This window comes from Vanessa atalanta, chromosome 1 (genome assembly GCF_905147765.1).
Source record: "Vanessa atalanta chromosome 1, ilVanAtal1.2, whole genome shotgun sequence".
Lineage (NCBI taxonomy): Eukaryota > Metazoa > Arthropoda > Insecta > Lepidoptera > Nymphalidae > Vanessa > Vanessa atalanta.
This window is the reverse complement of record NC_061871.1, coordinates 6,922,402-6,948,002: the sequence shown is the minus strand read 5'-3', so window position 1 is coordinate 6,948,002 and position 25,601 is coordinate 6,922,402. Positions and strand designations below refer to the sequence as shown.

The window sequence follows — 25,601 nt, the reverse complement described above, 5'->3', positions numbered from 1 at the left end:
ATTATTTTAACATAGACGTTATTCGTCTTACCTCAGTTATTGAGTGAGAGAAGCTTAAAATAAAATTTTATGATATGTAGTTTATAGAATTTCCAGCAGAGAATTTTCAAAGACACTAATAATAAATATTTATATAAATATTTATATTTTCATAACTTATTTATTGAAAAAGTAGAGTAAGTTGTAAAATAACTAAGAGTGCCATAATGCATTCATTACAAAAAAATAGCTATCACCTTTATGGTTGATATCATTAATGAGTAATAATTTATTTTACATTAACATACACAATGAATTCAGATAACTTAAAAGTTGATCAATTGAACTAAAAAAATATATTGAACATTTATTAAACTCAAAATAAAATTCAACTTTTTTCGTATTAGGTCGCATGGTCGCTGACTTCCTCTAGGTTGTTCGAGAGGACTCGTGAGGGTTAATATGTGAGCATGTAACAAGCCCTCAGCCCAAGGTCGTGTTTTTAGAGGTGGTAGGAGACGAAACTTTTTCCGATATGTATCGAATCCCTAATCCTATTAGGATGGAATTCCTTGAGCTCCTAATCCTATTAGGATTTCTTGAGTTTTTTTATCAAATAAACCCTGCGGTGGTTGTCATCGGCACGGATCGAGGAGGTTATGGGATCGTTTCGATATTTAAAATCCGTAGCACCTCTTGTGTTGCATTACTTTCGTGTTGTCCTCTGTGGGCAAAAAAAATACCCGCACTCATTGATTGTATGTGTAGTAATCGGACGGAGCGAGACTATCGGGGTCCGGGACGGTTATGTGGGACTCAACCAGGGCCTAATGCCCCGTGCCAGGGCACGCTAATGCCTAGCCAGCGAAGCCACTCACATGGTCCACCCTGCCAAGAGACGTACCAGGAGCAGCCCACGGCATCCCTCCGCGCCAGTTTTAGCTGTGGCCGACGAGCAATCTCAAGCCGGCCCCGTTGCCCAGGGTACACGAGGAGGTGACTGACATGTACCCCCCCGGTACGTCACGGTAACCCCTAACCTAAGCATCATACTATACTATAGCATCATAGATTTTAGATGCAAATAATAGCTATTTATCTTGAGAAATGAGCGCAAAAGTGAATCATATATTTTGTACCCGCTATTATTGTATTTGTTAAATATAATATAAAGTCTATATACGAATGTAGACTTTATGAACTAGTTTTCATCCGATGCTTTGTCTGCGTGTAAGGGGGCGATGTTGTGTCGTCGTTGTAGATTTTAAGCTTAAAAAGTTGGTTAAGTGGTATAGCCGTGAAAGCGTAACAGACAGACAGACAAACTGAGTAACTTTCTCATTTTTAATATTAGAAAAGGGAAAAAGATTATACCTTAGGCTGTATGTTAATAAATTTATCGATTATTGTAGTTTTAGTATGTAGATGTATATTATTACTTTACTTGGTGGTAGGGTTCTGTGCAAGTCCATCTGGGTAGGTACTACCCACTCATCAGATATTCTACTACCCAACAGCAGTACACAGTATTGTTATGTTCCGGTTTGAAGGGTGAGTATGCCAGTGTAACTGAAAACACAAGGTACTTAACATCTTAGATCTCAAGGTTTATAACACTTAGCGATGTATATTTAGAAGCCTTGTAATCGATACATTTAATTAATAAGTATTTTTATGATCTTCGAATAATATTTTGTATCAATAGAGAATCGAGGGCTAGGTAACTTAATGTTCAAGATCTACCTTTTTTGGGAACCACTCTCTGCAGATATATGATAACGTAGCTAGCTGATAAAACATAATTTTGTACATGATGGAGAAATAAAATAAATTCATTCATAAATTTTATTAATCAGTAGGTTAGGTTACGATGTATATTTGTAAAATAAATAAATTAAAGGTATGTTCAATACAAGTATAAAATTTAACATTATATTATAATATCAATAAATTTTCTGAAAACTACTTGATAAGTATTTTATTTGTTTATTTTTACTCGATTAAATAAAAAAAATGTGTCGAAAGGAACGTGTTTTGTGATCGTTGATCGGCCATGTTTTTCTTACAACATGAACATACGTCGTGTGGCAAACGTCAATGATAAGTTTACTCACTGTTCCTAAAAATCATCTCATCAGCAAACAAAACACAAATTGTTTTTATTTTAGTGCTAATTAAATGCTAAAATGAATCGTACGGAAGGATTGGTACAACGAAGGAACGTTGTAAAGGAAAATAATTCGGACGGAAACAGGGAAAATCACGATGTGGACGATAAGAAAAACGATAAAAATTATGATGACGGCGATTCAAAGGAAACTCGACTAACACTGATGGAAGAAGTATTATTACTAGGATTAAAGGACAAAGAAGTAAGTACTTGAAGCCAGTAAGTTACTAACAATTAGAGAAATACTTTTTAATATTCCGTAGACTCGACATTAAAGATTAATCGGCATGAATTTTAGGGTTACACATCATTTTGGAACGACTGTATTTCGAGTGGTCTAAGAGGATGCATCCTGATCGAATTGGGTTTGAGGGGACGTGTAGAATTGGAAAGAGCAGGCATGAGAAGGAAGGGATTGTTGTCTAGAAAGGTTATTGTAAAATCTGGTAAGACATATTTTAGCTTTACTCAGCTTTAAGAAATATTTATTTGAAATTAGATTATGATTAATAAAAAATCATTATATATTTACCAAAGGTAACAAATCGAATTTTTGCATTTAATATTATTAAAATAATCTATTTGGCATTTGTTTACAACAATAACACAATAAATGTTCAAGTTAAATTTTGTCTATATTTACTTTTACTTAATGTGACCAAGTATATAAGAGTTTTATATTGTAAATTTTATATAAATTGTGTTTTCCAGATAATCCAACAGGGGATGTATTATTAGATGAAGCCTTGAAACACATGAAAGATACTGATCCCCCTGAGACTGTACAGAGTTGGATAGAATATCTTAGTGGTAAGTTTTATCCCAGTCTTATCGAGTAGTTAAACCTAATTATAATTATTCCACCACTAATTAAACCATGTGGTATTTTACCATCATTTATTTAAAATAATTAATTATACTAAAATTTATTTTTGTATATTCAAATGGAAATATTATGAATACATAATTTTTTTACTGTTTCTAATTAGCGAAATGTTTAAATTTTAAAATAGTATTTTAATGTATTCTTGTAGGTGAAACATGGAATCCAATGAAGTTAAAATATCAATTGAAAAATGTCCGTGAGAGACTGGCCAAAAACCTCGTTGAGAAAGGTGTACTGACTACTGAAAAACAGAATTTCCTATTGTTTGATATGACAACCCACCCACTTACCGATAATGTTGTAAAATGTCGCTTAGTGAAAAAGGTACGTACAATTCCAGATATAATATGATATGTATTTTATTAACAGAGCAATTACTGACATATTACATCTTACTTCCCAATCCAGAATTTTGGACTGACGTGAATTGTAAATAATGCGACTGCTAATAACATTGATTAAAGAATACTGGACAGAACTGGAATTTTCGGGTTCAAACCCAGGCATGCACCACTGAAATTTCATGTGCATAATTTGTGTTTATAATTCATCTTGGGCTCGGCGATGAAGGAAAACATCGTGAGGAAACCTGCATGTGTCTAATTTCAACGAAATTCTGCCACATGTGTATTCCGCCAACCCGCATTGGAGCAGCGTGGTGGAATATGCTCCAAACCTTCTCCTCAAAGGGAGAGGAGGCCTTTATCCCAGCAGTGGGACATTTACGGGCTGCTAATGTAAAAAAAGAATACTGGGCACAGTTTTGTTATAATTATTAACTCATTTTGAATTATCTAAGATCATCTTAGATGGCAAATAGGCTACTTGACGCTATGTGGTCACAACAGCCCATAGACAATGGCCCTGTAAGAAATTTTAGCCATTCCTTATATTGCTAATGCACTACCAACTTTGTAGAATGAGATGTTATATCCTTTGTGTCTGTAGTTATATTGGCTGACACACCTTTCAAACTCGAACACATCAATACTAAGTATTACTAAGTATTGCTGCTTGGCGGTAGAATGGATGGGTGTTGCCTACACAGACTGTCTTGAACTGAATCAGTCATTTATGTAGCAGTTAATATAATTTATTTAAACTTTAGTTAGATTGTTGAGCTCATTTTAATCTATTTCGGTTTTTTAGATTCAATATTATGAAATTAAAAAACAATATTTGATGAAATCTGGATTATTTCATACATTTAATATTCATAGATTATTTTTTAATCATTTTTATTAATAATAAATTAAACTCGAACGTAAGTTCCTTAATTAATTATTAGAGTATTAACTTGTTTATATTCTGTATGAATGTTAGTAACAAAACAGTTATGAAATTGTTAAATGGTTTGTTATTTAAACATGATATTGAATTGGAATGATAACATTGGCCTGTTACATTTTGATGTACTTTGGTATATAAATTCCTGAAGCATAATAATCTATTGTTATCTCGTATCAATTATTTTTGTAACATACCAGGTAATTGTATGATAAAGAAATAATATTAACTTGCCTAATTATGTCTAAATTTGAAACTTAACATTGTTCTATGTGCAAATATTCTATCCGTGCTTGTAAACTCCTTATTGATTGATTTTGATGTATTTTATGTGTCCTGCTTGGCATATATTGGTGTCCGTGACATTAAATAATTTTTTAATATTTCACCTATTCAAAGTCGGGAGAGGCAGCTTGTTGCTTATGTGTTAGCATTTTCGAAATATATTGACAGTGGCCTCAAACAACTTTATAAATAACAAAGGTCAAACGAAACACGCGCTCTTCAAACGCATCGATTTTCTGAAGGTTTAGTCGAAATATTACCATAATTGACAATGCAAATTTAGCTTGAAAAGACAAAAGCAAAAATATAAATGTTTTTGAATAAAAATAAATATTTTTTCAATATTTAGTCTGAAAAATGAGTCATGCGAAATATATTAACCATTTTTTTAGTTGGGAATCATAAGCATGATCTTGTAATACAAGACTAGCTGCCAACTTACTTTGTGGTAGGGACAAGTGTGTTTGTGCAAGGTTTGAAGATATCACCTACTTATCATATATTATACTGGCAAGCAGCAATGCAGTAGTAGTAATAGTATGGTATTATTGTTTTCCGGTTCGTAGGGAGAGTGAGCCAGTGTAACTACAGGCACTAGGGACCTAACATCGTAGTTAAATACAATCAACCAGTCCTAGCTTAATTTTCTTACGGTGCACATGTCTATGGGCTGTTGTAACCGTACGGTTGATTTAATTTATAAAAAAAAAAACGGTTTCGAACGTGTAAAATGAAGTTGAAGTTTAAACATAGTATAAGAAATATTATCGTGTAAATCTATGTAAATGTAATGAAAAAAATATGTTTAAAAGCCGTTATATATACTTATCTAAGGATCTACGGAAGTACTGAAAATCACTCTTTTTTTTTTGATAAGGATAAGTTAAGTATTTCAAACATATTATTAAAAAAAACAATTAGTTCAAGTGACTAATTTAAACATATAGTTGTGTATTTAAAAATATTGTTATGATGGGGTTGGCTTTAATTTGCGTATGGTTCGCGATATTCTCTAGAATGCCATAATTCAATTGATTGTACCACCTATACAATACTACCCGTCCCTGTTTCTGACGGGTAGGATAAGAGTCCACATAAAATGTTTATATCGTAATACAGCGTAAGTAAGCGTAGCGTAAGCTAGCTCCCACGGGGCACGATTATTTCCGACAGTCAGATGTTGCTTGTTACTTTGTTTTATAAAATACTACCAGAAACCGCGGCTTTGACCGCGTGGAATTCATTTGGTGACAAAGATCTTTTTAATGAGTACAATACTGTAATACATTATCTTGATCTATCTCATAGGGTTGAGCCAGCATTTGCAATTTAAGCGCAAAAAATGTGTTTATTTACAACATCACTTTAGAAACCACTAAAATTATAAGTTTTTCCTTAGTATATTGAGCATGTATTATACATCCAAACCTTCCTCTTGAATCAAACTATCTATTAAAAAAACCGCATCAAAATCCGTGGTGTAATTTTAAGATTCTAAGCATACATAGGGACAGACAGCCGTAAGCGACTTTGTTTTATACTATGTAATGATGATATTGAAATATGCATATTTCGTGAGTTGCGAGTGCGTTTCAATAACCCGTATGAGTCACTAGCGATCGATCACCAACACTGTATATTATACTCGTATTCCGTCAATGCTTCACGCGCCTCATCTAGGTCGTTCGATGTGGTAGTTGTTAATCTATGGGGCGACCTTTCACTTCATAATTCGCGTCTTCGTTAGTGTAAAGTTGACGTTGCAAAAAACTAAGCACTTATATAATGTATACTTTTTACACGTGATATATATTGTATGTAATATTATTGTAATAATTTATAATTGTTTATAATTTTCTTAGTTGTTAGATTGGGAGTTGGAAGTATGTACTAAAGTGAGCCGTTGGTTCTGCGTCAGATATGTCGTCCTGTCGGATTAGGAAAGTGAGAGAATTAAAAGTGCACCTGTATTTGCGCGCAGAGTTGGGCACTATAATATGTCTACTAGTTACTCGTTTTATTATTTCAACGTGGACTCCGCGTTAAAGTGTGTTGAAGGCGCATATAATTAATGTCCTTCCGTGGATTTCAAGCTTGCTTAGTACCAAATTTCATCAAATTATGTTCAGTGGTTTGACGGCAAAAGTGCAACATACAGACAGATAGAGTTTCTTTCTCATTTGTAATATTATACATGTTAAAACTAAATTGTAAAGTTTTAAATAGGCCAAATGTCAGTAGTGCTTAATTTTTTTAAGATTTTTATTGTTTCGATTGTGTTTTAAATGTATATATCGATTCCAAATCAATTTTATAAATGAAATGAATTAATTTAATTGCGTATTTTATTTAATATATAAGTATTCCAATAATATATAAAAACGTATATGAACATTCTCTCAAAATCACATTACAGGTCCAAGAAGCGGCGCTTCGTCGGTCTATCGTTGACGTCGCACACGCCGATAAGCGATCGTTGGCCCTACTCATGCTCGCTCACTCGGCAGACGTGCTCGAGAACGCATTCGCGCCGCTCTCCGACGAGGACTACGAGCTGGCGACGAGACGTGTTCGTTCTCTGCTCGATCTCGACTTCGAGGCCGAGGCCATGCGACCCGATGCCTGTGAAATCATGTGGGCGGTGTTCGCGGCGTTCACTAAATAGCATCAAATTTCCGTCTAAGCCACTGACATCGGAGAGAATAATTTATAAATTGAAAGGTAATAATTATTCCAAGTGGCTAGAAATAATAAAATGTGTGAATCGTGTGCAATGAAAGAAACAATTTACGGTATATAAATTAGTATAATTAGATACACTTGTACAGAAACTTGATTGACTTTTTGTGATCAGTATTAGGTTTAGATCAGTTGCCCGTTGGAGGGTATCGTCAGATTGATAAATATTGTGTAACAAAATGTAAAATTAACAATAAATGAGAAAATGGATGTAATAACTTAATCTATAAACTGGTTTCGATTTCGTTGTACGTAATTTCTAAACTAAACTGGACAGGGCAAAAATTATTGCTATCTCATGTTTCGGATCCCACACACAAGGAACAGAAAAGGATAGAATGTTTTTTTAGTACTGATAGTATTTTATTTTAGTCGATGCGTACAAGAAGATCAAAACCACAATGGATATCAGTAGATTTATTAATACTGGCACAAAAGATGTGGAAATTTGACAGAAACGGTCTAGTGAGTGTTCGGTGCATTGACATTTAGCAATAACATATTTGAGATTCAACTTAACTCGTATGTTGCAAATTAATTAATTATGGATTATTAATTATATATACATATATATAGGTGTATCATATATTATACTTAATGTCTAGTATTAATATTTTTATATATATATAATTATGTATGTAAAATTTGTTGTTTAAAATGTTATAAGAATGTGATTTGTGTTTATTGTGTTATGCAATTATAACATAACGATAAAATTTTATATGTGTATTATATTAGAATAGTTTTAAATTTAGCTAATAATGTCACATTGATTTATTAGAATAAGTATTTCGAACTTCAAAAAGTAACCGCTTGAAATTTTACAATGTAGTAAATTTTATTTTGCATAGTGATAATAGTAGTTATGAATTAAATGTCTAGGGTTTCTAAAAAGCACAGATATTTATCTTTAATCCATTACAAATTTTAATTCGATCCAATTTTAATTATATAATCATGAATGGCTTAAAAAAACCAATTGCATTTCACAGTTGCCGACAATAAACATTTAATTAAAAATAAATCACATGTTCAATTAAAAATGAACATAAGTTTACATTCATAAAATCAAAAATAAATACAAGAATAAGATTGAAACTGATTGCCTGTAAAGCCTGGTCTTAAGTTTCCTAAAGAGCTACAAGCGCTCGGGTGCAAGCAGTGTTCTGGTGATTTTTCACTCTCCAAAAAAGGACCTGATGCCTAATCCATGGTCCAAAACCAGACCATACTTTCGGGGCACCCGGTTTTTTCGCACCCTCTGAACCTTTGCTTAAGACAGGCCTGAGCCTGTAAATATAATACATTTGTTTTCCATAAGAATTATTGTACGTGCAAATCAGAGCGTGCCATTATATTTAAAAAAAAAAATAAAAAAACATATATATTTATTTGTACGATTCGGTTTCAAATCACTATATAAGATCTTATTCTTAATAATGTTTACTTTAAAATTAATATAGAAAAAAAAGTTTCTAGTTTAAATATTTGGATTATTTTTATTTATGTTAACTTAAATTAAATAGAATTATTTTTTAAACTAAATTATATATACTAGTTTAAGTCCAGTTTCAACTTGCCAGGTATAAGAACACTGAACACTTATCAATAAAATATACATTATACCAATCATAACAATTCAGGTTGCAAGGTTTCACCTACAGAAACTACCAAATATTTGAAAGTAAAATTAAAGCTCGTAATTTTCTTTTAGACAATGACTAAAGCTGTTTAATATAAGTTTTTTTTTTGTTTACGGAATTATAAGTGAAGAAAAAGAAGGCAACTAAAAAGAAGATTTTTCATTCTAATAATAAAAGTATGATCGTGACTATCACAAAACAAAAGCCGTTAAAACCAATAAACAAAAGGGTATATTCGTTGCTTTGTGAGATAATATGTATTTAGAAAATCGACCGGCAATAACCTGTATGTATTTTTAAAGAAAAAAATCCTTGTTCGTGATGAAATATCACATTGTAATTCTAACGCAACGTTTATGTACCGTTTGCACGACATTTTTTGTATAATTTTTATGCTGCCACAATTATTATTGTTTTTTTTATAATGCGATAATAATTGGGAGGAAATTAATTCTTCATTGTGATAGCGTGTCTCTCGATTAAGATACCTAATTTTTAATTTATATTAAAATAATTTAATAATTTTCCAGTGGTTTAGTCAATCTGTTTTTTCTTAAGCTCAACACATTCTCAATGTCTCTTATACTATAGCATTGTACCCAGTTATAATACATAAATATAGAATATTTTTATCAGTATCCTATCCATTTTTTGCAGTAGAATATTGATTATTGGTCTATTCACTCCCTAAGGCAATATGTTAAATAGTCAGTGTAATTATAAAAAAAAAAACTTAACAAATATAATCTAATTTGTATTTTTTTTTTGCTGTCTTTACTCTGTTGTCTCACGCACACTAAGACAATTTCAAATCACTTACTCATACTATTGCGCGCGATTGCACCTTCGTGACTGAATAGATCTATATTTATATTTGAAAATATATATTTGATTTATTAATTAACAGTTAAGTATAAGTATTTATGCGCGCGTTATCAGGCACCTACACTCACTCACACACAAACGCCGACACATTTTACACACACAAACACACACATACACAAAAGCATAAAAAATGTATATTGCGAAAGTAAATGTATGAGAACATAAAAAATATTGAGATGTTTTATACAAATTGTTAATTAAATTAATATTTACTTATAAACATTTAATCATGAATTGTACATAGTGCTTTTTAAATGTAACACACGTGAGTATTAAGTAATACACAGTCAGGTAAATTTTGGAAATGTGTGTTTTGTCCATCAATGTTGACCTTTGACGTGTAGAATGATGAATTAGAATATTTGTAGTATTTTATACAAAATTATCTAAACAGAAGCTCTAATTAAGTTAGATGGTATCATATAGTCATTTATTTTCTCTTTAAAATAAAATAAGACATGTAAATCCAAATAGTACTTTAAACGTAACTTGTTTTTTGTACTAGAAATTGCAATAGACCAAATGGTTTTATTTGCATTTCAGATACTTAATATTTTTTTAAAACATGGTAGAATATCTTCTTACCTTAGAGTTATTTGACCTTTTTTGTAAGTACGATTCAAGAAGCAGCCTCACTGTATTTAACTCGTCTTGCATCGATTGGTATAAATTATTTTTTAATAAATTGAATAGTGTTGCTAATGAATGTATAAAGTTAATGTTAAGAAATGTATCATACACTATTGAAAATTACTCAAATATAATATTCCTTAGAAAAATACATCTACTTTTTATCTCTCCTTTTACCTTCGTCGACTCATAGACAATTGACTAATGATTTTAAACGAATAAAAAAACCTTTAATGCTTTTAATCACATTAAAAATATGTTGCAATTTCCTAAAAAAAATAGATCGCGAGGACGCGACTCTCGAAACGAAATATAAAAATGCAGTTTAAACAAAACTATTATAGTGACATAAATTACAAATATTTATGGATAACAAGACCTTCAATTTCTGATTCAGATTATTTTATTAGATTAGTATGCATTTATTAAAAATAAATTAACACGTTAATACTTTTTTCTTTCTTAATCGTTTGATTAAATTTCCTTGTCATTTTTAAAATTAACATATTAATTGGTATATTTTAAACTGCATCGATTTAGCATTGAAGTTGGGACCCAAATTATGTAAAAGTCTATCATTTCTAAAAAAATGTTTTGTTTACACTGTATACCGGGTTAATCATATTCCGTGGCGGATAGTATAAATCTTATAATCATGAGTTTTAAATTTAGTATAAATTAAACACAGTAATAATTATAATTATGAACTTTTATTAAAAAAAGTCATTAAGTCTTAACCTCTTTATGAATAATTATAATTTTAATAAATCTAAGTGTGCACAAGAAATTATAATACATTGGCCACGAGTTAAATAACGAGTTGACCATCCATTACAATCTTATTCAATAATTATAACTAACGTACATAAAGACAATAATTGGAGCTAGATTTTTAAAAATAAGAGAGACAGTACAAGCTTATTCAGATTCATTTAACCAATAATATTTCAAATATATATTTTTTTTCTAGCAAACCGCAAATGAGACTTTTTAATTGAGGACACTATGAGATCTTTAGATTGTTTCTTATAAGAAAATCGAAGAAGCTTGTATCGAAAAATAATTTAACAAGTTACATAATTAAATTCGTTGTGTCCTCATTTATCTTCATGTATATCTAGACCTTACTATCTACACAACACAGGATCGACAACAGTTATATCCAACTATCTACGCCTCTCATACAGTCTCACAGCCCTGTCGACCTTAACAACCTTAAACTAACAATACTTACATTTAAGCGTATTCTTTATAATGCAAATATGACAATAAATTACTCTATGTCACTCTATAAAATTATTTCCATCTTTGGATCATAATTTCTTAATTAATAAAACTGTTTTCTCCTTGCACATTCTCTAACTACAATAACAAGGTGGGAAAGTGTAAATAATCGTTTTAAAATAATTAAAGATAAATCGTTTGCTACCAAAATGTATAAAAAATAAATGCATTACATGTAGAGTAGATTATTAATTCTATAAATGAAGTAATTGTGTATAGTAATTTACGTTAACGTTGACGAAGACGGCATTACCTACGTTAAATAATAATTAATCAATTAGCAGCCTGTAAATTTCCCACTGCTGGGCTAAGGCCTCCCTTTGAGGAGAATGTTTAGAAAATATACCATGTGTATGGTTGGTGGAATACACATGTGGCAGAATTTCGTTGAAATTAGTCACATGCAGGTTGTCTCGCGAAGTTTTCCTGCTCCGCCGTGCACGAAATTAATTATAAACACAAATTAAGCACATGAAAATTCAGTTTTGCCTGCCTGGGTTTGAACCCGAAATCATCGGTCAAGATGCACGCGTTCTAACCACTGGGCCATCTCGGCTCGTATTAATCAATATAAGTGTTAAATTCGTCGTTATTTTTAAAATGATACAATAATTTATTACAATACTAAGGAGAACAACAAACAACAAAATCAACCAGACTCGAAGCGTGAGTATTTCCGGAGAGACTAAAATTAAGTTTATGAGTATAAATATATAAAGACCATCTATTCTTGTAATGTCCAAATTTTAATATATTATCTCCATGTTTCAGCATCCGGTTTGACTTATTGCTTATATAAATATACATATTCAAGGTGACGACATAACAAATAAATAACACACATGGAAAGGTACAATCAATAATCTTAAATGCAATTCTTATTGCAAATTAATTAAAATATTAATTAATATATAACTTTGCACCGTTTATTAACATTAAATTCTATTTCTATTTTCTTACATTTCCTTCTAAAATTTTTATTTTATTTTAGGGATTTTGTAATTCATAACAATGTGATAATATTTACTTTCTATTTGGTTTTGGTTTTAGGCTCACTATGAATGATTTGATTGAAGGTACTTATTATACAATGTAGATACGTATTACATATTTTATATTTGATAAAGATGCTTGATGAACAATTTATATTACTTATATGTATGAAATAAACCCAGTATTGAGAGCACATTATACTATATTATCTTGATTATTTTATTCAAAACTATGAAACGGGTTAATTTACGCCTTATCCTGAACAAGAAAGAGTCGATTTAAAACAACAGAGATAACATTTGAGGTTATAAAGACAGTTATTATTGTATTTCTCAGATTGAAGAAATGCGTAAGTTAAAAAGAACGAAGATATGACTAGGTGTTGTAGTGTTTATGAGTTTCACGTTTTGTATTGCGTTTGAACACGCGAAAAGAGAATGAATGTACTCTGGTTGATGATTCATACTTAACACAATTATGAATTAGGTAAATCGGCCAGCGAATTTACTTTTAGAGGTCCCAATTTATTTATACCAGGGTATCGGGGAAGGACATGGACCTGCACGTCGGAGCTCGCTGTCACCACGCCTCCGTGTATCTGATGTCATACTCCTGTAATTGCGGCAATCTTTGTCGTAATATTTCAAAGGCTTCCGCTGACAGCTTCGTGCTGTTCAAATTTAATCGCCTTAAACTTGATAGCCCTAAAACAACAAAACATAAAATGTTTTATAAAATACGAAAACAGTAGTAAAATAGGGGGACGGATATTAATTCAGTTTAAATATACTTAGATATTTGAATAGCATTTGAAATCAAAAAAGTATGTCAAATATTTATAATAATTACCTGACAATGCTTCGATTCCTTTGTCTGATACAGGAGTTTCACAAAGATTAAGAACTTGCAGACGTGGCAAATGTTCAGCTATGAGTTGTACGCCACTATCGCCAAACTTCGTTGCCCACAAATTTAAATAGCGCAGTGATGGTAACTAAAATATATAAAAAAAACTTAATTTATTTAACAAAAATTTAGTTCAATTTTAATATAATAAATTCAATACAAATACAGAAGACTTAAGTATAATAGTAGTAAGTTTTTAGTAACTTATGGAGAGATTTGTAAGATACATATTATAATAATTACCTTTTGAGGCGCTTTAATATTGGATTCAATAATTTGCAAAATTTTACCATAAATAAAACTAACTTCGTATTAAAACTCAATCACTTGAAAATTATAATTATAGACAAAGTGTTGGTACTGCCTTACACGAAGGTTGAAGAAAGAGAAACAGTTTTTTACCTTTATCAAATGGTGAGCACACGCGCTGGTGACGCTGGTGAAGGCCAGGCTGAGACACTCGAGGTTGCCGAGCGCGCCCGCGTCCAGCAGCGCCGCCACGTCCGCGTCCGTCGCGCGCACCGGCAGCGCCAGCCGACGCGGCCCGCCCTGAGCCTGCTGTTCACGTTGTAATTATTCATTTCAAAATAAAAGCTAATTGGGGCCTGTGACGGGTTACCTTAGATTATTATGAGCAAAGCTTTTATTTAAGCAACTAATCGACGAGTATTTCAACGAAATACCCATTGAAAATCCATACTCTGTACTAATACTATAAATTCGAAAGTAAATATATATAATGTCTGTACGTTATGCGCTCACGGCTAAACCTTTAACCGATTTTAATACATTTTGGTGTAAAGCAAGCTTGAATCACAACAAAGGTTATAGACTACTTTTTTAAAAGTAAGTAAAGTTGCAAGTTGCAAATATACAAGTTCTTCAAATTTGAAGCTGAAAATAAGCAGATGGATATAGAGGCTCCGCGGGGCGTAGTCGCAACTATAAAACAAGTCTTAAATATATTATCATTTAATAAAATGAATTCCAGGAAAAGCTAAAGATTTATTCTTATATGGAGTTTTCTTTAAGATTAATTTAGAAATCAAGGTACTATTTATCACAATGGTAGTTTATTAATAACAAGAACTCGCTATCTCCGACATTGAAAGCAATAAAACTAAAATATTATAGTGTATATTACATCTTACTTTTATATCACAAATAGATTTTTACATAATTCAATCAAAACATATGTGGTTGGTGGTAGGGTTTTGTGCAAACCCGTCTTGGTAGGTACCACCAGTCATCAGATATTCTACCACCAACAGCAGAACTCAGTATTGGTGTGTTCTGGTGAGCCAGTTTAACTACAGGCGTAAAGGACATAACGTCTTAGTTTTTAAGGTTGGTGGCGCATTGGCGATGTAAGGAATGGTTATTGTTTCTTACAGTGCCATTACCTATGGGCGGTAGTGACCATTTACCACCAGGTGATGATACCCATATCATAAAACATAAAAAAAATTTGTTAAATATGTGGTATACGAGTTTAACAATTTCGAAATTAACTGTATTATATGCATATAACTAGATAATGTAATCTTACCAATCTTTGTAGCGTTTGTTGACGTTCACACAGGTCTTTGTAATACCGCTGGCCCAGTTCAGTTCCTTGCAATGCGGCTATAATTTCGAGCTGCGTTTGTTCGCCACTAGCAACTTCCCATTCTAGCATTAGACATAATGCTTCTAGCGCTGCCGGCTAAAATTACAAAATGTCTGTAAATATTTATTGTAATAAATATTTAGCTATCATATGTATTGCATAATGTATTGTACTTACGTGTTCAGTGAGGGCCACTATTACGAAATCGGGTAGATGCTTGCTCATGCTTTGAAGGAAACTTTTTCGCTTACAGCAACAGGCGAGAAGAGTTTTTAACTGAAATCAAAACATATCCCTGTTTCTGATTGTGTTTTAGATAAATTAACAATAATTCATTATTTTATATCCCTTATTCTATTTTTTTTTTCGCCGAGCACAAGATGAATTATACACACGACAATTCAGTGGTGCTTCCCCGGTTTGATCTCAGAATCAACGCGCTAAGATTCACGTCTTCTAACGACTGGGCCATCAGAGCTCATGATATACCTAATTTTATTTTACATCTTAAACAGCGAACTAACTAATTAAATGATTTTATTGTAATCTACACTTTTTAATCTATTCAAACAATTGAACATAGCTCTTGAATTAGCTCTTTTGTTAGCGTTATCACGAAGGTCTCAGCGATCGCTTAGATGTCGCTTATAAACTTCGACTACGAGCGCCAGCAATTGTGAAAAAGTGTTACTTGCCTAACATTTTGCATATAATTATCGTGATCGACATTCTAATTTATTATTAACTCTTAGCTTGTAAAATGGCTACAAACTTTCTGTCGTTTTTATAGCGATATTGTAATTCCCATACATTTTGCAAGATTTTTATAGAGTATAAAACTCGATAGATCTCTTATTAAAAAAAGAGGCGTTAATATTCTAAAATTATTTTAAATTATATTGTCTTTTATAATTAACTACTATTTCTAATATTACGTTGTTATGGTGTCTATAAACGTTTAAGTATAATTTACCATATCTCCCCAAAGTTGGCACAGTTGTTTGTGTGGCAGTGACAGCGCAGGATCAGAAGGTGCCGTGACCCGTAGCCACGAGGGCGGAGAGGGACGCGCGGCGCGGGCGGGCGCCACGCACGTGTGCGCCGCGCAGCGCGGGTCGCTCGCCAGCCGCTCCAGCACGGTCCCGAGGCGCGCTGCCACTCGCGGACATTTCATGGCGCCGGCGCTAAAAGGCACCGGCTGGAGTACCCCACCAACTACGACTAGCCAGTCATCGTATTCACACCTGAAAATGTTCTTTTTCCTAAATATTCTTCGTGAGGAGAGAATGGGAATAGAATTTAATGAGGTTCGAAGAAACAAATGTACATCGTACACGGTAGTAATCTCCTTGTCGGTTCAATCTATAATTTTTTGCGAACTCACATATGCTCTAGAATATCTGCAAAACAGAGCACTTCCAGCTCACTGTCGTCGCAACGATGAGGAGAACAGTCTTCGCGATAGCGGTCGTCAATCGCAGCGAGTGCGACGGACGCGAGGTTAGGTGCCGCTCGCGGATGTGGGCACGCGGCGCCGCTTCCGTGCGTCACTTGCACGAACCGGCGCACGAGATTCTTACCGGAGTTGTGTGCGCTGAGAGCACTGTAAAAAATCGGTACCCATTGGAAGAACGTCTAATTAAATGTGATTTATGAACATATGATAATTTGTTATTTGCTTATTTTTTTATTAATAGGCCGTTCGTGGTTTTTTAAGCTTATATTATACTTTCTTTTTTTTAATTTCTGAGTAATTAGAACACAAAACTGGCCGATACAATTTGCATAAATGCATCGTTTAAGATAAATTTTAATATGTTTTATTTTTTATAAATAATATCTATAATATGTATTCTATTTTCAAAAATATCAAAAAAAAGAATGCTTCAAGCAATTATTGATAAACATTCTTGTTATGATATTTTGAATAATATATACATTTGAATTTAATAGAAATAAATCAGTGACATAATTATAACTAAATTTAACTCAAAAGCGTCAGCACTTTTATCATTGGTATGTACGTACAAATCTCATTCAACTTCATCTTGGGATATATTTGAGCACGACTTTGAGTTTTACTTTACTCGACATAACTAACACTTGGTACATCATTAGTAGGTTCGTAGGTAAGTAATGCGACGCAACCATTATAAAATATAAATAATGCAATTAGCTAACGATCTTTGCCTTGACACTGTCCCTAATCATTGTTTGCCTTCTATTGTTCAGTATTATCTTTGAAATAAGATGGATTGATGTTGAAGGTTACCTTATGTAATCTCTGACGAATTGGCGAGCAGTAGGTGCTTTACCGAAGTCTACATTCCTAGTTAACACGCGACGGACTGGCGGTGCCAGCGCAGGCAGCGGCGCCGAACGCGGCCTCCGTTGACACAGCCGTGCGAGCAGTGCGCAAAGCTCGCCGTTCACACAGCGCTCCGCCAGCAACGGCGCAGCTACGCTGGTTACATTTTCCGCCCATTCTTCCCAATCTTGACCATCCTTATTCTAAAATTAAATTAGAAATATTCTTTAGGTTCCACAAATAATAAAATCATTTAATGGAGGTTTTATCTCAGCCGCGATTATACTTATTTCTGAAACATATTATATATAACGAATATGTGTTATGGTTTTTGTTTATTCTATAATTTATATCTTAGGCCGGGCATATATTTATTTTACACAATTTTATCATAACCTTGCTTATGATTATTTTATCGCGAAGTTTGACGTCACGACATACATTATTTTGTATATTTGTTCCTCAATTACTGCAGTAGTTAACGCTTATACTAATTAAAGTCGTATTTGTTAACGAGTTGATAATGATGCCTGTAGATAAATATGTTAACTACGTCAATGCCCCTCCAATGACTGCCGGTTTACAACAGAAGTAATGGATGAGAAATGTTTCAAGAGAGAAAAGTAGGAAACAGTTTTATAAGGACAAATACGAGGATGTCTCGTATTTGTCCTTACTTCTCGTAAATACTTAGAAAAAAAACTCAGATTAAGAATACATTGACGTAAATTAATTATAGATTTTAACAAAGGCCAAGGGTATATTTTTCATCTCAATCTCATTCTTATTGTCGATTTAAATATTTTTTACGATCTATTTCAATTTCATAGTTCTTTCTAAACGTGGCACAAGCTTGGAATAGTTAGCACCGGAGTGCAAATGTTTATGATCCAATATTAAATATTTACAATTGTGAGATAGATAATATATATGATAGTGGTTTGGATAAGAGTCTGCTGTAGGGATGCATAATATTACGATTTTTATGAAGGTATATTCCAGTGTATACAATCTAGAGATTTTTTGGACCCGATTCAACCTAAGTGAATCGATTCAAAAGTATGAGGGATCGAATCATCCAGATACATTCATAATGTAAAAAAGCTCGTACTATAATTTTTTTAAAGTCAATAAACATATTTGATAGTTGTTTATGACGATGAAGCAAGGTTAGATACAGGCAAATGCCGACCCACACAATTTAACTTTGTTTATGTAACTAAGCAAAAAAGAGATTATAATGCGGGTAGTTTAATAAGTCCCCAATGCTATTAATCATTGCTGTATTTTATTTATCTTCCTCGGTATGATATTGTGTTTTAGATTTGCATGTTTTAACCTTAGTGACCCTAATTGTCTAAATTTAATAAACGGTAATATTATAAAAATACTACAAAATGCTAATTTTGAATCTATTTTTAGGAGATCGTTCATGAGCATACGATTTGATCCGTGGATCGAATCAAAAACATATCGACGATTGACAAAATCGATTCAAGCCATAATGTGCATCACTAGTCTGCTATCTGAGATAATAATTAATGTTTATATAATTATTTACAACCAAACATGTATATGCCACTATCAGAAGAATGTAAGCATTATTAATAAGATTATATTACAGAATGTCGAAAAGAGATCAACATATTATGTTGATATTATTAAACTCACCTCTGACAGCAAGTCAGTAAGAATTTGTAGAGGTGCACGTGTTACGCTCTCGTCTTGCAGAGGAGTTGTCATCGCAAAATCCACCATGTTCTAAAAATTTTAATTATTAAATATTCATTCATTTGTTATAATTATATTACTTATAGTTGAATGCTTTATTTGTATGTTTTTGTATAATTACGAACTCATGCGCAAATGGAGATTTCCTATGCTTTGCATAAGTATAAAGTCTATTACGAACTTATCTATTATCAACTAATAAGAATAAGTTAGGAAGGTCAAATGTTCTCGAACTGGACTTTCCCGCTTCACAATCTCAATAGTTCGAGGAAATTATATATGATGTCTGAATGTTAATTTTGTTAAGAAAATTTTATAAATTAATTTGTTGGCGTACATATTCAAATGCTAGCATACAACATATTTACTATACAGTTCGTATGTTATATTAACGATTAAGTCATTACATTTTAATAATATTTATCTTTACAAATATACTTTTCTGTTCCTTTTACTTATCTTAGGTCATTTTCTTTTCCAAAAATGGGGTAGTGTTTGATTTGACAACCAATAAGTGTCACTTCTATATTAACTATGAATGTGAAACTATATTAAAAATGAATTCATTTTGTCTGTAACTATCTTTATTTAATATCGACTATTTTAGCCCCACTTTCGAATTTATAATTTGGTTTTATAAAAATATATTAATAAATGAGTGAATGCAATTAAAATAATAAAGTAACCTTGAACGCAGACAGTAATGTTTGAATAGGCTTTAATTGCTAACACTAACCTTAAGCTCTTTCAACACTACTTCTTTCCTGACAGATTTTGTTAAGAAATTGCGATATCTTATCATGTTTCTCTGCAAATAAAAATATTTAAATAAGAAATATATGCACATTAAATGAATAAGACATTTCAAATATTTTTTACTTACTCTCCATACAATTGAGTAGTACCATTGGTCCCGTGTGTAAGCGTCATTTGCCTAAAAAATATATTATTATTGTTTATTGGATAGAAAAATAAATAAACTTACTTATATACATCAATATGGTGTTCGTTCATTCGACCAAAATCACGATTAAAAACTATAAGTAAAACATATGCGGATATTTTTTCTACACGTACTTTTATATTTTTAACACAAAAGTATTATCAATAAACCAAAAAAATATATTGACTCTTAGCATATTTACATATAGATTTTATTTTTTATAAGAAATTTTACTTGCCTGTAATAGAAGTGAACCATGAGGCATAACGATTCGTAAGCAGTATTTCCTTGCTGGATCCCAGCGGGAAATACAGTAGACCTCTTGCATGCAGCTATAAGATATCGGACGTTCTAGTAAACCCGAAGGCTAAAAGAGAATTATAACACAGATCAATTTAAATAAAAGTTTATGAGACAAAAACATGCTTAAGTCATATTAATATTGAAGAGGTCATTTTTGTTCTTTTTTTCAAATAAAATATTATTGATCTCTTTATCTACTACCTAGTAGTCAAATTCTCTAGTCTAGGAATTACCCATCAGAAGAGACTGCAACATTGGTATTTTTCTTTAAAATTATAAGCAAACCACTGATTTATATGTTTTTAACTTATAAAAAAGGACGAATAGCATCCCCCTAAATGCTATTCGTCCTCCTCCTTGATGATAAGATTAATTTTGTAAAATGGTCTCTCAGTGCTCACTTACATTCCATTAGGAATTCCCGTGAAAATTTTATCCTTTTGGACCGGTTCAGAAAGTGTGGTGTCACATAGTAATTTTTAAATTTTAATAAGGTGATTGTTATGTAGATATTACAAATGAAATTCAAGCTTCAAACATCAACTTTCAACAAATATTATATACATCAAACTTTCCGAGACGCACGGCATATTCTGATATAAGTTTTACGTATATTGCATTGGTAGTTTTTTCAGTTGGATGTTACAAAATTTTTCTCAAGAAATTCTCAGTAGTAGCACGTTTGAAAACTGGCAGTACAATCCCGTTGGTCCGAATTCTTGTAGCACGTGTACGATTTGCCGCCCCATTGGATCATGAAAGTGAAGGAATAGTCTTACGCTTATAATATATCCTAAGCTGTTACATATCGTCGAATTCACTTGGCCGAAATCAGTCTGGAGGCCGGGCTTCGCACGTGTACACTTCTGATACTAAATATACTAAAGAATATTATATTATACAATGTTCACAGCATTTTTGTCATTAGGCAATGCAAACCGCTATGTCTCTGCATTTTAAATCTGTAATATCTTCGAAAATATCCATGCTGTAGAGGGTCGTATTGATCTATATTAAATGCACAGTGTATTTGTGGTACTTAATTAGATGAGGATTAATGCTTAAAATCGCTTCGAAAATTGCCATTATTAATTCATATTTAAATTAGCCAAGTATAGGATAAAAAATGGTTATTGTGGGCTTTCCTTAAGAGATAGGCATATATTTTCGCGGACTTTTTTGTAGGCTTGTTTAAGGTGTACAATACTGTAGTACATTATTTTGATTTATCTCGTAGGGTTCAGCCAGCATTTGCAATGTAAGCGCAAACAAATGTGCTTATTTAGAAACGTTCTACAATATATATACATATACAATACAATCTCTTTAAAAAAATATTGCATCAAAATCCGTTGCGTAGTTTTAAAGATCTAAGCAAACACAGGGACAGACAGACAGCAGGGAGCGACTTTGTTTTATACCAAGTAGTGATAACAGTAACGACATTTATAAAACGGAGAAAAAATTAGGTACGTGATTTCTACTTATTTTTCACTTTTTCATTTTATTAAAATAATTACAACAGTATTACCGTCAAAGTTAGGAAGTTTCGGAAATAATAAAAATGCGCGTGACAGGGAACGAACGGGATAATCATTAGGCTAGATACGGATTGCATAATATTTGTTTTTATCTAATAACCTCTGCAAAGTCCAAACGGCAAAGTAATCAAACTAGTTTAAGATGAAATCGGAAAATAGAAATAAATTCTTGGATTTGTATGAAGAAAAAGAAAATTCCATTATTTGATAACTATAATTAAAATTGGACTCGACTTCCTTATATTTTGATTATTATTCAAGCCTTTATGTACCCAGCCACCAGATAAATTTGATTTAAATTGAATTTGCAACTCCAGTGCGAATCATCGAAACATCATGTTTATATTTATCCGTCTATATCAAAAAAGTAATACAGCTAAACTGTCCGTCTATAATCATTGAGGCCATCAGTCAACCTATTTAAACGATCGTTGCCCATTCATTATTGTACGAATGAAGATTAACAAAAAGATGATGGCGAATGAGTAATCGATTTATAAATCCAATACAATGATATGTTCACACGTCGGAATTAGTTACTATAATAATAATAATTACGTCATTTATATGTATGCAAAGATTTTGAATGTGAGTCGTGAAATAGGGCGCCTCAATAATAAGTATTGGGGCAGCCGAGGTCGCGGGTACGTTATTTGTCTGACGTTGCAGAGCAACGGCCGACAGGGCGCGGGCCCAAGACACGAGGTTGTCCATGACGTCAGAATCATGCTCATCATATTCGGTGGACTTTCGTTGGCCGGCATTCTGATCAGCGCGGTTGGCCTTTAATGCCCGTCTACGTAGTTCACCTTCAACTGATTATTTCTACCGAACCATGACTTTTGTGATAATTTATTCGACTATATTATCTAAAATATTAAAATAATATAATTTCTTATTAATAAGCATTTAAAAAATCATCAATCTATAAGGATCTGATATACAATGTGAATTTGGGAAGAATTAATAAAACACACAGACAATATCATAGGAAAAATGCCATCAAATATATTTTTGTAATGATGAATATAGGTGTACGAGCAAATGGGAAACCTGATACTAAGCTATATCTATATTTTATATATATAGCTTTATTTAAAAAAATCTTATGATTTTCTATGGAAATTTTACAGCTTTAACAGTACCTGGGAAATTAAAAGCAGGTTCGACTGGTAAAAACATATCAACAGGCTTAGAAATATATAAATAAATAAATATTTATTTCATTTCTGTTTATGTATGCAAGTATTATCTCATTGGGCAGTGATTGATAGGTTGTACATAATATAATCAATAGAACTGTACACAACTGTATATAATATCGCATACGATCAAGCAATTTGTATTTAAACTAGACATTGCCCATAGGACATGACGACGCACGAGCGTTTCGTTATCTGCTCGTTGACCTCATTGAATTCACGATAAAAAAACAATTGTTTAATTTAAATATCAAACGTCATTCACAACATACATGTACATAATAATAATTTTAACATAAATTTAGATTTTCACGGCAATAACGTAAAAATGTTACAATGAAAACAAATGCGCCTAACTAACTAAGTGCCGTAACTGCAATTGAGCTGAGCGTAGGTACTCACACAGCTCTACTTGGAGATAAGAGTTAATAAAGTGCTTCTAGTAATTGACGAGATTTATTCAAGGTTATATACGAATAAATTCCTTGAGAATTTAACATAACATTCAAAGTTACACATATAATTTGTGTTTCGTTACTATGAACCGAAACATCTAAATTAAATGTATTTAACTCGTATAAAAACACACGCAACGATGAATAATGTACTAGATTGACGTTTGTTTAAATTGATACAGCTGGGACATATGCATACATACATATCAGAAGTTATTTAAATATCAAATTCCAGGTGATAAGTTATTTATTCGACGAACGTCTCATTTCATTCTTCATAATAAAAAAAAACGGACTGCTGTTTTTGACGGACGAAATATGCGAATGGTGCTAAAATTAGAAACACGTGAAGATATTGTTTGGTTCATTCAGAAAAGCTAAACGAATAATTTCTTGATTTACTTACAGTTTTCGACACAACGTGATCTTCGAGGAGCGAGAGAATATGAGTTTCCCATCTTCTGAAAAATTTAGCACCCAGTATCTTGTCTACAACAGTTCTAGTGTGCTGGAAGCAGCAGACTCTGAGGGCTCCTTCCGTCGCCAGCTTATATCGTGGTCCGGGCGGCGGTAACGGGACTCCTGCTGTATTGTTACTTTTCAAGCCGCTGCTGTCAGCGCAACATTCTGGACTGGATCCCTGTTTGCGAAAAATAATTATTTCAATACATGTAACAGGTAAATATATTCGTCGTTGCTACATTTGATATTGAATAATAGTTACATTTTGTCAGTATATTGCATTACTCAATGTAAAAAATATTCTATAGCTGTCAAAAAATATATATATTCACAAATTTAAAATCATATAGTTTTAGTAGTTAAGTAGGCAACTATAACAAGGTATAGACCAGACTATTTTAGCTTAGTTTACTAATTAAGTGTCAATTCTTTAAAGTGTAACATGATTGATTAAATATAATTAACGATTATGACATTAATGTAAAAAAATAAGTTTAATCTATTGTTGAAAATTTTATTACTTAAGCCCCTCTTATATAGACTCTATGTAAGATCTATTTGTTGTGTAGATTTATAAAATAGTCAAAAATACTAATATAAACAGACATGGAATAAAATTATGCAGAAATCATTAACACATACCTAACTGACAACAACATTTGAATGTGCGCGCACGCACGAACGCACGTACGCAAAAATCATGTAAAAATAAGTTCCCTCGTATAGTGTCAATATAATTAAACACTGCTTAGGACAAGACATACTTTCCTAGCTAAGGCATTGATTTTTGAAAATAAAGATTTCATATAATCTTTCTTAAAACATAAAACCCTATTACTGTGACAATCGAGTACTGAAAAGTACGAAAAAAAATAATTACCTAACTACTTAATAATCTTCTATACTAATATAGGTAAGCATTCATTCATATTAATACACAGACATAGCAATATCCAGAGTGTAGCCGTGGTCGCATCCAACCTTGCCTAGGGTCGCTAACGTAACAATACCTTTAAAATATCCTAAATTGTAGTGTATTTACGTTAAAGGTTCCTTGAGGAAAAACAACACGTGCTGAAAGAACATTAAAGACATTCAAAACTGAATATACAGTGCAGTAAACTAAAGTCGACGTTTTAATTCGAATAAACATTTTTTTTTTCTTTATTGTTAATGTTGATAATATTAAAGATATGAACGATAAAAACTTGATGTAAATTGTAAACATACTTTCTATATCGGTTTGTAGGTCGCACTGTAAAAGAAAATATGAGATAAATGATCTACTTTTTATGAACAATGTAGTGTTTCAAAATAAAGTGAAAAATGTATATATCTAAACGTGATGAAGATGACTCGG

The 25,601-nt window shown here is 32.2% G+C and overlaps 2 protein-coding genes across 3 annotated transcripts in view; one reads left to right on the top strand and one right to left on the bottom strand.

The window, feature by feature from the left end:
- The first annotated feature begins 2,061 nt into the window (after positions 1 to 2,061).
- LOC125064663 (Golgi phosphoprotein 3 homolog sauron) lies at positions 2,062 to 10,655 on the top strand. Its single transcript, XM_047671825.1, has 5 exons — positions 2,062 to 2,351; positions 2,448 to 2,595; positions 2,861 to 2,959; positions 3,184 to 3,359; positions 7,024 to 10,655. The coding sequence occupies exons 1-5, from the start codon at positions 2,166 to 2,168 to the stop codon at positions 7,270 to 7,272; spliced, it is 858 nt and encodes a 285-aa protein (XP_047527781.1). The 5' UTR covers positions 2,062 to 2,165; the 3' UTR covers positions 7,273 to 10,655.
- A 598-nt stretch (positions 10,656 to 11,253) lies between these two features.
- Positions 11,254 to 25,601, bottom strand: part of LOC125077088 (C-Maf-inducing protein-like) — a 29,286-nt gene continuing 14,938 nt past the window's right edge. Inside the window, exons 2-14 of one of the 2 annotated variants that reach the window (XM_047688890.1) lie at positions 24,186 to 24,419; positions 20,517 to 20,645; positions 20,219 to 20,269; positions 20,072 to 20,143; positions 19,276 to 19,365; positions 17,569 to 17,807; positions 16,681 to 16,899; positions 16,270 to 16,540; positions 15,474 to 15,572; positions 15,237 to 15,392; positions 14,090 to 14,245; positions 13,631 to 13,775; positions 11,254 to 13,485 (exon numbers count right to left, since the gene is read on the bottom strand). In XM_047688890.1, coding sequence (XP_047544846.1) covers positions 13,361 to 13,485; positions 13,631 to 13,775; positions 14,090 to 14,245; positions 15,237 to 15,392; positions 15,474 to 15,572; positions 16,270 to 16,540; positions 16,681 to 16,899; positions 17,569 to 17,807; positions 19,276 to 19,365; positions 20,072 to 20,143; positions 20,219 to 20,269; positions 20,517 to 20,645; positions 24,186 to 24,419 — 1,986 coding nt within the window. In that variant the 3' untranslated portion in view covers positions 11,254 to 13,360. The remainder of the gene's footprint in view (positions 13,486 to 13,630; positions 13,776 to 14,089; positions 14,246 to 15,236; positions 15,393 to 15,473; positions 15,573 to 16,269; positions 16,541 to 16,680; positions 16,900 to 17,568; positions 17,808 to 19,275; positions 19,366 to 20,071; positions 20,144 to 20,218; positions 20,270 to 20,516; positions 20,646 to 24,185; positions 24,420 to 25,601) is intronic. The other variant, XM_047688898.1, reaches the window with a different exon arrangement.

What these genes read in the sequence shown, in the direction of transcription:
- LOC125064663 (XM_047671825.1), top strand. Translation starts at nt 2,166, where the DNA reads ATGAATCGTACGGAAGGATTGGTACAACGAAGGAACGTTGTAAAGGAA. An exon ending in AAAGGTTATTGTAAAATCTG is followed by an intron (nt 2,596 to 2,860) that starts GTAAGACATATT and finishes TGTGTTTTCCAG; the next exon opens with ATAATCCAACAGGGGATGTA. An exon ending in AATGTCGCTTAGTGAAAAAG is followed by an intron (nt 3,360 to 7,023) that starts GTACGTACAATT and finishes ATCACATTACAG; the next exon opens with GTCCAAGAAGCGGCGCTTCG.